This window comes from Schistocerca nitens, chromosome 4, assembly GCF_023898315.1.
Source record: "Schistocerca nitens isolate TAMUIC-IGC-003100 chromosome 4, iqSchNite1.1, whole genome shotgun sequence".
In the NCBI taxonomy this organism is placed as follows: Eukaryota; Metazoa; Arthropoda; class Insecta; order Orthoptera; family Acrididae; genus Schistocerca; species Schistocerca nitens.
The window spans coordinates 599,494,155-599,509,101 of record NC_064617.1 but is presented as its reverse complement, the minus strand read 5'-3'; the positions used below and the strand labels follow the sequence as shown (position 1 = coordinate 599,509,101).

General features: G+C 42.8%; 1 protein-coding gene across 2 annotated transcripts in view; it reads left to right on the top strand.

Moving 5' to 3' along the window:
- Positions 1-14,947, top strand: part of LOC126251766 (proton-coupled amino acid transporter-like protein pathetic) — an 83,230-nt gene that overhangs the window by 55,033 nt on the left and 13,250 nt on the right. For both annotated transcript variants that reach the window (XM_049952386.1, XM_049952387.1), the window contains exons 5-7: positions 2,796-2,920; positions 6,856-6,940; positions 11,382-11,663. In XM_049952386.1, coding sequence (XP_049808343.1) covers positions 2,796-2,920; positions 6,856-6,940; positions 11,382-11,663 — 492 coding nt within the window. The remainder of the gene's footprint in view (positions 1-2,795; positions 2,921-6,855; positions 6,941-11,381; positions 11,664-14,947) is intronic.

Sequence of the window (14,947 nt, the reverse complement as noted above, 5' to 3'; positions counted from 1 at the left end):
TGGTCGGAAAACAGGTTTAATACCTTGCCTCTTTAGGACTCTGCCTATCTTGCTTGTTGTAGCACCGCAAAATGGAAGCCGCGCTATGTGTTGGTCCTCTTCTTGTTTATGGACGGCAAGTGTCTTACTTTCTTACACAATACTGATTTAATTTCACCGGCATAATAACCATTCCTCTTGAAAACAGTCGTCAAATGATTGATCTCGGAACCGAGGTGGTCCTTGTCGGAAATAGTCCTGGCTCTGTGTACTAAAGTATTCATCATAGCTCTCTTCTCAGACGGATGATGGAAGCTGTGGCTATGCAGATATAAGTCTGTATGTGTTGGCTTCCTGTACACAGAATGGCCCAGTAGTGGGCCAGTCTGTAAGAACCGTTGCCGACCGCTGCATCGAGCACCAGCGCCTCCTGAAATACAGGTATTTGGAAAAATCAGCGGTAGCTGAGCATTACCTGCTTAACAAGCATAAGAGATTCTTTGAAGAAACCAGAGTAATAGCCCACGCATCGAATTACTGGGACTCCGTGATCTGGGAAGCAGTCGAAATTACACTTAGCGACAATAACTTTAACAGAGACAACGGCTATGCAATTAGTAACACCTGGAAGAGTGCACTGGATAAAGAAAAATCGCAGAGGATAGCTTCCCGCACTTTACCTCCTGATTCAAGGCATGGCGCTGCAAGCAACACTGGATAGAAACTACATCTATGGAAGTAGAGGGCACCACTTCACTACGCGCCATACCGCTGTTGCTATGACGCACTCCAGCCAATCAGAAGCCATCCTTTGCATGTAAGTGGGAGCCTCGCTACTTAACGACACCACCCTGAGATACCTTGGCCTCACCCTTGACTGGCATCTCACCTGGGCCACTCACCTCCAGACCATCCAGCAGAAAGCCCATTCCCACCTCCACCTTCTGAAACTCCTGTGTGGCCGGACATGGCGATTGCATCCTTCTACCATCCTCCAGACCTACAAATCCCTCATCTATCCTATCCTCTGTTATGCCAGCATTGCCTGGATCTCCACACCCACCCGCTTTTACAAGGCCCTCCAAATCCTTGAACTTCATGTGCTCCACCTCGCCTTCCGTATCCGCCTTCCTTCCCCCACACAGCTCCTGTATGAACTCATCCCCTTCCCCCATCTCCTCCTGTTCCTCCAACATCTCCACATCCTTTACATTGTCCGCAGGCTTGATTCCCTCCACCCTCTGGTTTTGTCCTTCCTCTCTCAATCTCAACCCCCCACTCACTGCCGCGCCTCTATCTCTGTATCCCTCCCTCTCTCCACATCCACACCCTCCATCTCCTTCATCTGGGCAATTTCCAGTGCCTCCCCCTCCTGGATGATGAACTTCGCCATGACATCCACCCTTCCTTCCAACTATAACCTGGCCTTGTCCCCCCCCCCCCCCCAGGGTCCCCTTTTTCCTCTCCCCTCCTTCTCCCTGAGCGGATTTTCCTCCTCACCCCCCACCCCCCCGAGACCCTGCACCCCATCTTTGCCTCTTTCCTTCCCACATCCCTCCCTACCTGGCCCTCTTCAGCGCGCCCCCCGCCCATCTCCCCCCCTCTTCCCCTCCCTCCCACCCTTCTTCCGGTCTCCCTCATCTCCTTGTGCCTGGCAGATCTTCCTTTTTGACCATCTTCAGTGTGCCACGTCAGTGTTTTGTTTAGTGCTGTTTCTCCTGTGCGTCAAGAGGTGTGATTTTAATTGTGTGCTGCCTTGAGGCTCCATGTCAGTGTTTGTTATGTGCTACGCCATCTGTCGATACTTTTATGCTCTGGTCATACTGTGCCTTGTGTTCTTTTAATTGTCCCAGTGTGTGGTTTTTTGTGTGCGCTACTTTCTTACGGTTTTTATCTCCATTTTACAGTCGCCCCTTTTTTTGTCTATTGCCTTCCATGATGTTCCCCCTTTTTTATATCTATGTTCACCATATTTTCTCCTTTGTATATTTTGAAATGTCTTCTCTTGTTTGTTCTATGTCTTTCGGCTCACGAGCAGCGCATATGCTGCTGCCAGCCATCCCCGATGGGGAATTGAAATACAATGAAGGAAAAAAAAATAGTTTATGTTGTGTCTATTTCCTACAGCATAGACACAATGAGGTAGCTAGGTGCACGCTAAACTAACGCAGACGGGCTTGAAGTTCTGGAACATGAGACTTATTAATGAATAAGAGGAAAAGTACGTAGATGCGTTTAATACTTATCTTTATTCTCTTGTTGGAATACATCTCTCTTGAATATTAGTACGCTATTAGCACTGATACAAATGGCGCCTTGCTAGGTAGTAGCTATGGACTAAGCTGAAGGCTATTCGATCTGTCTCTCGGCAAATGAGAGGAAGACTTGGTAGGTCTAGTCGCAAGCTATGTCGTCCGTACAACTGGGGCGAGGTCATGTCCGTGTCTTGTGACCTGCCATGTGGTGGCGCTAGGTTTGCGATTACACAGTGGCGACACGCGGGTCCGACATGTACTACAGGACCGCGGCCGATTTAAGTTACCACCTAGCAAGTGTGGTGTCTAGCGGTGACACCACAGTTTACGACAGTCAGTTTTAGCCCTGACGATCACCATGGAGGTAGTGGTCGAAAGCTTGGAGTTTTATTCTGAATTGACGCGGCATGTACACCGAGAGACTTTTATTCAAGAAACACGTCGCGAAAGACTTCGTAGCCATACTAGACTGTCAGTAGTCATTAGTGGTCCGTGCACCGTTTGCGGTCGCTGGCGGTAGTGCCACCAATTGGATTTGAACCAGAGTCCGTTGCTTTGCAGGTGCGGTGCTCCCAAGAGCTGTGCCGGCGGGAGCGCGTGCCGGTGCTCGCCTTCGCTGAGACCGCGGAGGCGGCCTTCAAGACCTCCAGGTTTCCAGTCCTCCGCTCCTACTCCACGTTCGCAAAGTGAGTAATCGTATCGAGCCGAGAATAATTTTAATAACTAGTAATAATGTAACTACCACTGCATAGTGACTCTAAAGAAACCTGTAGCGCCGGCCGGTGTGGCCTTGCGGTTCTAGGCGCTTCAGTCTGGAACCGCGTGATCACTACGGTCGCAGGTTCGAATCCTGCCTCGGGTATGGATGTGTGTGGTTAGTTAGGTTAGTTAGGTTTAAGTAGTTCTAAGTTCTAGGGGACTGATGACCACAGATGTTAAGTCCCATAGTGCTCAGAGCCATTTGAACCATTTGAAACCTGTAGTATTTAAACTCAACTTGATGTTTCTGCTTAATGAATTCTTCTTCTCGAAAGTGTATAAACTGCCGGCTAATAAAATTACAACACAAAGAAGGCGGTATGTAACAAACCTCGGGTTGTCATGAAGTAAACTAAATGTTAAAAAAGAAAACAACCAACGCGTCATGAAGGAATTATCCGAATGGGACGGAAAGCCCTGCCCATAATGAGCCAAAGGTCATCAACTGAGGAGAGACCCGGCGATCTTGCTCGCCAAGGTAGGGTTTGGCAAGCACGAAGACAAGCTCTCGCCGTGTTCCGACGGGTAGTCTGTTGCCGAAATGTAAGAAGAGGATGGTTCGCCTTGAAGGGCAACAAAACGGGACGCAGAGTACCGTCATTGTACGTCTGTGCTGTTAAGGCGCCGCGGATGACAACGAAAAGAGTCCTGATATCGAATGAAATAGCATCACACTTGGTTGTACTGCGGGCGACTGTGGGGTTCGGTTCCCGGGTTCGATTCCCGGCGGGGTCAGGGATTTTCTCTGCCTCGTGCTGTACTTAGGTTAGTTAGGTTTAAGTAGTTCTAAGTTCTAGGGGACTGATGACCATAGATGTTAAGTCCCATAGTGCTCAGAGCCATTTGAGCCATTTGACTGTGGAGTTTGTAACCCACCGCCGTCCGGGGCATCTCCAGAGATGTCTTCGCTGGTGATCGGGCCTCAGTTAGAAGCGGGACTCATTACTGAAGATGCTCATAACGCTGATCCCTTCAGAATACTGTACAGCATGTGAGACACTGCTCTCCGTACACCACTTTCATCTTGCGATAAATTTGTGAAGCGTGCTTCCCTTCTGCGTGAAGAAACTGGATAACAGCTCTTTGAGCTGATCGGGAGAAATCCATCATGGAGCGAACTGCGGAAAGCATTATTTAGAAAAGATGAAATTCTTGCGAAGCCGTTAACTCTGCTTATGCAACTGCGAATATCATCACGCCACCTCTCGGTAAGAACATTCCCTCACTGTGATTATACCGGGTGATCAAAAAATCGGTATAAATTTGAAAACTGAATAAATCACGGAATAATGTAGATAGAGAGGTACAAATTGACACTCATGCTTGGAATGGCATGGGGTTTTATTAGAACCAAAAAAATGCAAAAGTTTAAAAAGTGTCCGACAGATGGCGCTTCATCTGATCAAAATAGCAATAATTAGCGTAACAAAGTAAGACAAAGCAAAGATGATGTTCTTTACAGAAAATGCTCAATATGTCCACCATCATTCCTCAATAATAGCTGTAGTCGAGGAATAATGTTGTGAACAGCACTGTAAAGCATGACCGGAGCTATGTAGAGGCATTGGCGTCGGATGTTGTCTTTCAGCATTCCTAGAGATGTCGGTCGATCACGATACACTTGCGACTTCAGGTAACCCCAAACCCAATAATCGCACGGACTGAGGTCTGGGGACCTGGGAGGCCAAGCATGTCAAAAGTGGCGGCTGAGCACACGATCATCACCAAACGACGCGCGCAAGAGATCTGTCGGACATTTTGTGAACTTTGTTTTTTTTTTTTTGTTCTAATAAAACCCCATGTCATTCCAAGCCAGTGTGTCAATTTTTACCTCTCTATCTACATTATTCCATGGTTTATTAAGTTCTTAAATTTATACTGACTTTTTTATCACCCGGTATACAATGGAGCTACCTTGAAGGTCTCCTTTTGAATTTGGCACATGTTGCTGGTAGAAGTAACACTCTCTACATTCCGTCTGTCAGAAATAAGTAAGCAGTTGGTTCCTCCATTCAGAAATGGCATCTGTATACTGTTTGTGTGTGAGGAGATGGTTTCATGCCTCGTATAAGAAGGAGAAACGTCTGTCGCAATTAAACAGCCTTCTTACCAAATCAGGCGACCCTGAGGGAATTATATTCGGTTATATGGTTAGGAAATCTTTCAGACGGTATTTTCCTGATGTGTAGCCTTATATAGAATTGAAACGTTGACAGTAAACGGTTCAGACAACGATACACACTGGTTGGGCAAAGAGCAAACGCACAATGTTCTGGTAACTGATATGTCCACCCGGTTACATGTTTCATACAAAGAAAACGAGAATATCTAGAAACCTTCTTTAAAGCAGACTCCTTTTCTTCCGAATAGAAATTCCTCGTAGTAGGAGCTACATATACCATACAACATTTAATACTTAGAAGGTTCAGTTATAGACTTTCGTATGCCCCCACAACATTATCTGTCAATTTCACTATAATGCAAAATCTTGCCACTCCTTATAGATTCAGAGTTGTGAAGGGCTTTGTCGCAACAGGTCATACGAAAAGCAGCGTATCATCCAGGTGAACAATGTTAACAGACACTGTTAATTCTTCATTAGCACTGTCTGGAAACTTGTCCACTATGTAAAGTAGGACAGATGGTAATCTATGGCATCTCTCCCGAAAGAGCACACTGCTGGTGCACGCACAAGTGTTTCAGAGCACACCATTCATCGTACATTGTTGAACATGATACTCCGCAGCAGACAACTCCTACGCGTTCACAAGCTAACCCAGCGACATCGGCGGTTGCGATTGCAGTGGGCACGGGACCATCGGGATTCGACCGTTGATCACATTTTTGACACACGAGGGCGATGGTCGTGTCAACGAAAGACGTCATCGAAGTGATCGGCGGTTCAAAATGCGCAGCGCGCCTCGGACGCAGGCTGGTGCGAGCTGAATTATGCTATGGGAGACATTATCCTGTGCTTTCATGGGACCTGTGGTAATAATCGAAGACACGCTGACAGCTGCGAAACACCTGCATTCATTAATGCTTGATGTCTTCCCCGAAGGCGACGTCGTCTTTCAGCAGTGTAATTGTCCGTGCCTCAGAGCGATAACAGTTGTGCAGTGCTTTGGGGAACATTATAGTGAACTCACGTTGATGCCTCTGCGACAAAATTCGCCTGACGTAAATCCTATAGAAAACATTTGGGTCGCTATTGGGCGCCATCACAGCGTACGCAAACCAGCGGCCCTTTATTTATGCGAATTTCATGACCTGTACGTGGAAATATAATGCCATATATGTCTACGAACCTACCAGCAAACTGTCGGATCCCTGATGCTCAGAACCAGTGACGTATTTTGCTACAAAGACGGACAAACAAGCTATTAAACAGGTGGTGATAATATCTTGGCTAATCAGTGTGTATTCTCTGTTTTGTAAGTAATATTCACTTTCAAATTATTTCCTTACTTGTTCATTCCCTTGAAGAAAGAGCTTTAAGCTTCAGCAACCAGTGTAGTAAGGGGTCATTAAAGTCTGAGCACAATCTCAGATAGGTCTAGAATAGGGAAAGAAATCGACAATGTGGTTTAGAAAGGAACCATCCCAGCATCCGCCTTATCCAAGTAGGAAAACCACGTCAAACATAAACCTGGATGGGAGGACGGGCTTTACAACCCTCATCTCCTGTAAGTGCCATGCCCTAACCACTAACGACCTCAGTCATTTATTGTGGTTTTAGTATTAGTTACAGGTGTTTATTTACTCAAGTGCCGCAAAATGTAGTTACTCTGAATAATTATGTTGCTTGTCAGCCGCTGCTCTTATTATGGTATTCGATTTACTCACGCAGCCCTCTTCACAGGAATTTTGTGAACGTCGGGATCCTGTCATCTTACTACGGAGCGTCCTCCGTGTACCTGCTGCTGCTCGCCACTTCGGTACAGCAGGTGAGTCTGCTGTCATAACCCAAATTTGAAGACACTACTGCAACACACAGGAATACAACATTCTAAGTGAAATGAACGCGAGACTTCCGGTATAGAATATCAACCTTGTAGAGACCTACTGACTGATACTACACGACAATTGCATTTTGTAAACACACTTGCTACACAGAAAAACTATTTTCCGTGTTTCCAAGCTCCTGATAACTACACTTGTATGACTGACTCTGATTTAAGTGTGTGTTGGCGTGGAGGGGTGGAGGGTAGGAGAGGGAAGTCGTGCACTCTCCTGTGTGTGTGTGTGTGTGTGTGTGTGTGTGTGGGTGTGAGTGAGTGCGTTCGGTAAGACCGCAAAGCTTGCAACAGAAGAGAATGAGGAGGAGATTAATGTTTAAGGTCCCATTGACAACGACGTCATAATACACGGAACACAAGTTCGGATTAGGGAAGGATGAGGAAGGAAATCTGCCGTGTCCTTTAAAGGAAACTTCGCGACATTTGCCTTCAGCGATTTAGGGAAATCACGGGATATCTAAATCTCAATTGCCGGACGCGAATTTGAACTGTCCTGCTCCCGAATGCGAGTCCAGTGTGCTAACCACTGCGCTACCTAGCTCAATCTTGCAACAGAAATGAGTAAGCGTACATGCTTTTAAAAATTTAGAAACATAAGACTAAAACTCTCGATCCAACACACGAATCGTTATAGCAGATAGAAACAAATTTATTTAACATGCAAAACACATTAAGACAGCAATAAACGAAAAAAAAAATGGTTCAAATTGCTCTGAGCACTATGGGTCTTAACATCTGAGGTCATCAGTCCCCTAGACATAGAACTACTTAAACCTAACTAACCTAAGGACATCACACACATCCATGCCCGAGGCAGGAGTCGAACCTGCGACCATAGCAGCAACGCGGTTCCGGACTGAAGTGCGTAGAACCACTCGGCCACAGCAGCCGGCAATAAACGTAAGTCCTGTAGCAATATGTAGGAAATAAACTATCATTAACGCAAAATAACTGGAAAATTTCGGTTTCTGTCCTAGCCTGAGACTTAAGGCTTTTCTGTCAGCGAATCATAAATTAGCACTTGTTTTATTACCAGTAAATTTCTCCGGGTGTGGTGGATTCAGCGAAAAGTTGCACGAGTCTTTCTGTAGCGCATTCAGTCACAGAACTGCCCCTTCTCCAAAAAATTTATTTTCAGAAGGCGGATTTCACCCTCTTTCTCCACAATCACTCTACGGAAATCAATCAGATTGATTGATTTGTGCCTCCATCGTTCCGAATCGCATTTTGTACGACTGCCTCATGTTGCAACAAATTTACTTTATTTCGAATGGTCCCTCTTCTTGCTAAGGTTTATTATTTTCGGATTGAAAGGGAAGGTGGTTCGACACTGAACTTCTGTGACGCCATAGGCTCTTAATCACATACATTCGTAGTTCATACTGACATTAGAGAGAAATTAGACGACTCCATGTACTGAAAACAGAAGTTGTATGTAACCGTCCGGTTCGTCACTGCATATTATATTCTCTGCTGGCATGATTTGACGCTTTGATGACGTTTCCCCCACATACTGACATCGTGATGAGCGAAATGTGGAAATTCGAGTTGTAATCGTTACTTAAGGGCGAAATCGTCCACGCAAGGGGCCATTGTGGTCTCTGTGGCTTCTTAAGATGCATCGTACTCAGTAACCATAGAAAATCATCTCATGTTTACCAGAAGATTAGAAGAGTTTCTGCATGATGAAACATATTACATCACTCATAGAACGCTTTTTTTAATATATGAAGCGCATATTCATATTCGCTGCTTTCAAATGTTCTCGTTCGTTGTTATTTAGAGCAAAATATTCGAATCATCTAAAGCAGAAAATTAGCAAACTGTTTTGAGATACTCAGAGATACATACCTCTCTGGTGTTCTCAAATAGCAAGTGACAGGTAAAGATTAGTGCTGAGCAATACATTGATATCATGATCGATTGAGACGTAGCAACTGCCTCGATGATAAGAGGTAACCTATTTCTGTATCATGAACTGGTGCTATCATACAAGGAAAGTCCTCGCCCCAATCGAAATGCTTCTGAGACTCATATGAGCGGTTGGCTACAATTCATGAGCATTGTTGAGTAACGTTTATCTTGTCCAAATATCTCTTAAGAATTTTGTTGTCTCTAAGCTTTGGATGTCATCACTAAGGAGGCCCTTTAGAGGGAGCTGCTCTTGTGAAAGAAATACCTCGAAAGGTTGTTATTAATGAACAATCAGAGAAACAATTAGTACGGATTTCAAGGGCTGCGGTACTATCGAAGACACGCCGATATAACGATGTGCTTAGAAACTGTCCGTCCTTAATCATCACAACGATGCCGAAAAAAAGTGATGCAGAAGATGACACATATCTAAGGTGCTTTAAAAATAGCTGGATTCTTGAAGTAAGATTCCGAGAGGAACAGTGAAAACATAATTTGTAATTTCGTCACTATCAGCCTGTCTCTCTTTTCCTTGTCTTTTTATCTGATTACCTCTAGTCTTATTGATACTGATCAATTATCTTAGACTGTAAATAATAGATTTCAGCTATCAGTCGTCCTTTTGCAATTTTATTGACAGATCTAGATTTCAGCTAGAAACTAGCCATTCCCAATGCACTCTCATTTTTGATCAATGTATGTAATGCCTGTTGGTCGGGCTTCATCCACAGTTCATTGAATTTCCAAAGGACGGCTGATAGCTGAAGTCTATTATTTTCAATCGATATAACAGTCGCTGCATGCAACAGCCTTCGGAATGGAAGGTAACCTGATGAATTATCTTAGTGATAACCTAATATAGTGCAGGCACGGGAAGGGTTGCAGCGATACAAAAAAAAAAAAAAAAAAAAAAAAAAAAAAAGTCTCTTGATCATTTTACTAACATGCTGCTTCTTTTGTGATAGTGAACAGTTTGCTCTGCTGTTGGAAAGCATCCTGTAAACACTGAAGTGAAACCATTGCCTCAATTTATGTAGAAATGAAGACCTCAGTACAAGAAAAGCAGAAACGTCACTCACTTAACGAGAGTATTGGCTTGTTACTGGTGTTGTCATTGTTTTCGTTGTCTTCACTCCAAAGTCTAGTTTGAACAACTTACCATGCTAGTCTATCCTGTGCAAGCCTATTCATCTCGACGTTACTATTACTTCAACCAACATCCAATTGAACCTGAGTACTAGACCTTCCTAACTAATTCTAATTCTTTTTCTTTCCACTCTTCCTCTATACCAAACTGACATTTCCTTGATGTTTCTGGGTGTTTTCTATTAGCCGACCACTTCTTATTATCACGTTGTGCTATAGTTTCCTTACCAATTCCTCATTAGTAATTCGATCTATCCATCCAGTCTTCAGTATTCTTCTGTAGCATTGCATTTCAAAAGCTTCTTGCCTTTTTTTGTCTGAATTTTCAACTGATGTTCCATCTATTTGCCGTATCTGTCAGAATTACCATGTCATCGAGTATTGTTGTTGTTGTTTTTGCTGTTGCTGTGGTCTTTAGCCCTGAGACTGGTTTGATGCAGCTCTTCATGCTACTGTATCCTGTGCATTCTTCTTCAACTCAGAGTAACTACTGCAACCTACATCCTACTGAATCTGTTTACCGTAATCATGTCTTGGTCTCCCTCCACGATTTTCTGCCCTCCGCGCTTCCCTCCAGTACTAAACTGATGATCCCTTAATGCCTCAGAACGTGCCCTACCAACCGATTCCTTCTTCTAGTCAAGTTGTGCCTCAAATTCCTCTTCTCCCCAATACTATTCAGTACTCCCTCACTAGTTACGTGATCTACCCATCTAATCTTCAGCATTCTTCTGTAGCATCACATTTCGATAGCTTCTTTTCTCTTCTTGTCTAAACCATTTAATGCCCACAGTTCAGTTTCATACATGACTACGCTCCCTACAAATACTTTCAGAAAAGACTTCAGGACAATTAAATCTACACTCGATGTTAACAAATTTCTTCAGAAACACTTTCCTTGCCATTTACATTCTACATCATATATCCTCTCTACTTCGACCACCATCAGTTATTTTGATCCCCAAATAGCAAAACTCATCTACTACTTTAAGTGCCTCATTTCCTAATCTAATTCCCTCAGCATCACCTGATTTGATTCGACTCATCGGTGTTTTTTATCTCTACTTCTGAACTTAGACTCCTTAGATATCTTTGCTTCTTGTTCACTCCACAGACCAAATAACACCGGGGAATGGATACAGTTCTGTTACAGTCTTCCCTACTACTGCTTTCCCTATGTGCCCACTCTTACTATTAGAATTGCAGTACGAGTTCTGCACAAATTGTAGATGACGTTTTTCTCGCTGTATTTCCTGTGTACTCGTCTATTGGCGTATCCGTTGGTGATGGACGGGTGTTTGCGTGGCAGGTGTGCAGGTACTACGTGCCCGCGATGGCGGAGCTGGACATCCGCTACTACCTGCTGATGCCGCTGCCCATCCTGCTGGTGCTGGGGGTGCTGCGCGAGCTCAAGTACCTGGTGCCCTTCTCGCACGCGGCCAACGTGGCCGTGGGCGTCAGCTGCGGCATCACGCTCTACTACATGTTCTGCGACCTGCCGGACATCGCTGAGCGCAAGAACTTCGCAACTGTCGCACAGCTGCCCATCTTCTTCAGCATTGCGATCTTCGCCATGGAGTGCATCGGCGTGGTGAGTTGAGGTCTTCCGTCCTAAAGCTGACAATTTTTGAGAAGGGGTTCGCGAAACAGACTCAACCCTCCAGGCCCTTAAGATTGCAACACCAGAAACACAGTAAATAAAGAAATTTTACTTATTGTGCATATATTGTATACACTGAAGTAATAAAGACACGGGATGGCTATACGCACATATACAAACGGTGGTCGTATCGCGTACACAAACCATAAAAGGGCAGTGCATTGGTGGAGCTGTCATTTGTATTCAGGCGATTTCCGTAAAATGGTTTCCGACGTGATTATGGTCACACGACGGGAGTTTAAAGATTTTAAATGCCGAGTGGTCGTTGGAGCAAGACGCATGGGACAATCGATTTCGGAAATCTTCAGGGAATTCAGTATTCAGAGATCCACAGAGCCAAGAGCGTACCTAGAACACCAAATTTCAGGCTTTCCCTCTCACCACGGACAATACAGTGAGTCGTGTGAAGTTAGCACCCCTTTTTCGAGAAATATACATTTTTTTCACAGTTCTTGTTAGATGTGCCATAGTTCTAGAGTTCTTTGCACAAAATTTCAATAGTTCTGCAAAATGTAACGAAGAAAACAACAATACTCGAAAAAATTTTCGTATCGAAAACATTCTCTGACAATTTCCGGAAAATGTAAATAAGTACAAGAGTTCTGAGCACAGTTCTGAACAGAGCTCCAAGAGTTCTTTCGAAAATCCAAGTAACATTTTTTTGTGCAGCTAATAGTTTACGAGATAATTGCAATTTAAGGAGAAAATCTTTTCACTTACTGTGAAGTTGGCACCCTTTTTTTTTTGAAATGTATACTTTTTTCAGATTTCTTGGTAGATATGCCATAGTTCTAGAGTTCTTTGTACAAAATTTCAATAGTTCTGCAGAATTTGGCGAGGAAAACAAAATTCGAAAAAATTTCCGTATCGAAAACATTCTTCGTCAATTTTCGCAAATTGTACATAAGTACAACAGTTCTGAGCGCAGTTCTGAACAGAACTCCAAGAGTTCTATCGAAAACCCAAGTAACAATTTTTTTTTGCAGCTAACAGCTTACGAGATAATTGCAATTTAAGAAGAAAATCTTTTCACTTACTGTGAAGTTGGCACCCTTTTTTTCAGAAATGTATATTTCTTTCACAGTTCTTGACAGGTATGCCATAGTTCTAGAGTTCTTTGTACAAAATTTCAATAGTTCTATAGAATTTGGCGAAGAAAACAATATTCGAAAAAATGTTTCTATCGAAAACATTTTTTGTCAATTTTCGCAAAAATTAAACTTGTACAACAGTTCTGAGGACAGTTCTGAACAGAACCCCAAGAGCTCTATCGAAAATCCTAATAACATTTTTCTATGGCGATAATAGTTTGTGATAAATTGATTAATGTGGGACACACTTTCTCTACAGAAAATATAAATATATTCGTACAATAGCTCTGATGACAGTTCTGGACACCACGTGAAGAGTTCTATCGAAAATCCTAGTAGAATTTTTTAGTGCAGGTAATAGTTCAAGAGGTAATTGCAACTTAATTAAGAACCCCATAAGAGCTCCTACTGTGAAGCTGGCACCCCTTTTTTCAGAAATATATATATTTTTCAGAGTTCTTGATATATAAGTCATAGTCATAGAGTTCTCTGTACAAAATATCAATAGTTATGTAGAATTTAGCGAAGAAAACAACATTGTATAACATAGCTGATTCAGGAACCCTTTCCTTCTGATACAATTCTTACTGTTGCCACAATAAATCACTTGTGCATAGATTCCAACTGTACTGATCATTACAAAAATACAACCATTGACCAGCGGCGCACATTTCTTGCAGCGTTGTACAAAGCATTCGGCTTATCCGCTGTGAAAATACCACACTTAACGTTATTTTAAAATTTACGGTGGATGGCTTCCGTTTATCTACAATGTCAGCATCTATCGAATTATCTTCATGCAAACGTGATGCCTGGATCACTCACGTCCCCTTTTTAGGTACGGAGGAAACTAGAGGTCAGTCTTGTGGAAGCCAAAAAAGGAAATGTGGGCAGCCCTTCTTTTACTGATAGCAAACTCTAGAGAAATCTCCACGCTTGTTTTTCTTCATCATGCCAACAAAAGAAAAATTCTCCCTTCATAGCTCTATTATCATTCCAGTACTAGTAAACCAGTTGTCCGCTTTCACATTTCGACCTGACTGATATATAGGTTTACACAGTCACAGAACAACATCAAAATGTTTATTGCTCAGTTGGTAAATCCTTCTGGTTGCAACACAGCGTATATTTCCAAATTGTACAGGTAAAATACTTAAGAATCCACACTTAAGAAACCATACTCGTTTGTTTTGATTGATACATATTGGCGAAAACTGTACCTTCCACAGAATCCTTCCAGCTTCTTGTCTACTGTAACATTTTCTCCAAGGGTGTAAGAGTTGTGGTAGTTGCGTACAAACACAGTAAATATTTCCCGAATAGCTGTTAGCTTGTCTAATTGTCTCCTTTCATCACGAATAGCGCGACTGTAAAATCTAAGGCTCTCCAGAATAAATTTGAAACGTTTTATGTTCATTTGCGAGGTGAAATTTTTCAATGCCATCACCATCAGTTCCACACAGATCTTCCAGGCTTTATCTGTTAGTTTTGTTAACAACAATTAAAAACAAGAGACTGATGAAGGCTTTCAATTCAATATCATCTATTGATTTTACCCCTCTCTCACGCTGAAATGAGGCTTTGATGCTCTCAAAATTCTGATTGGAATACAAAACTACAATAGACAAATATCGTTATCTATGAGGTAATTACAGCATCACAAATGCTGCTTTGGCTGCACCTATTGGTACAGGTAAATTTCGAATAATATTATGCTCTTCGAACAATGTGCTTTGGATATCTTAAACATTATCTAGTACTTCCCACTTACAATAATAAAATTCCTATAAAATAACGCAACCAGGCGCAGTGTATTAATCTGAAATTTGACGTTCAGACAGCGGATACTGACTATTAAACAGTTCAAACAGAATTTAAGTGCAGTTTACATTCTGGATTAGCTTTGTACTACTTACTACGTTGATAAACAAATAAATTAATCGCTGAAATGAAATACGAAAGGGCACAGTGGATAAAAACGAGCAATGGGCTCATATCTCATCAAGAGAGCATTAGCGTCGATACTGAATCATACAACATTGAAAGGCACACATGAAGTGTATATTTTTAGAATCAGGAAGAACCAGATGAATTTTGTTACGCAAAACAGTAATTGTTTTGAGC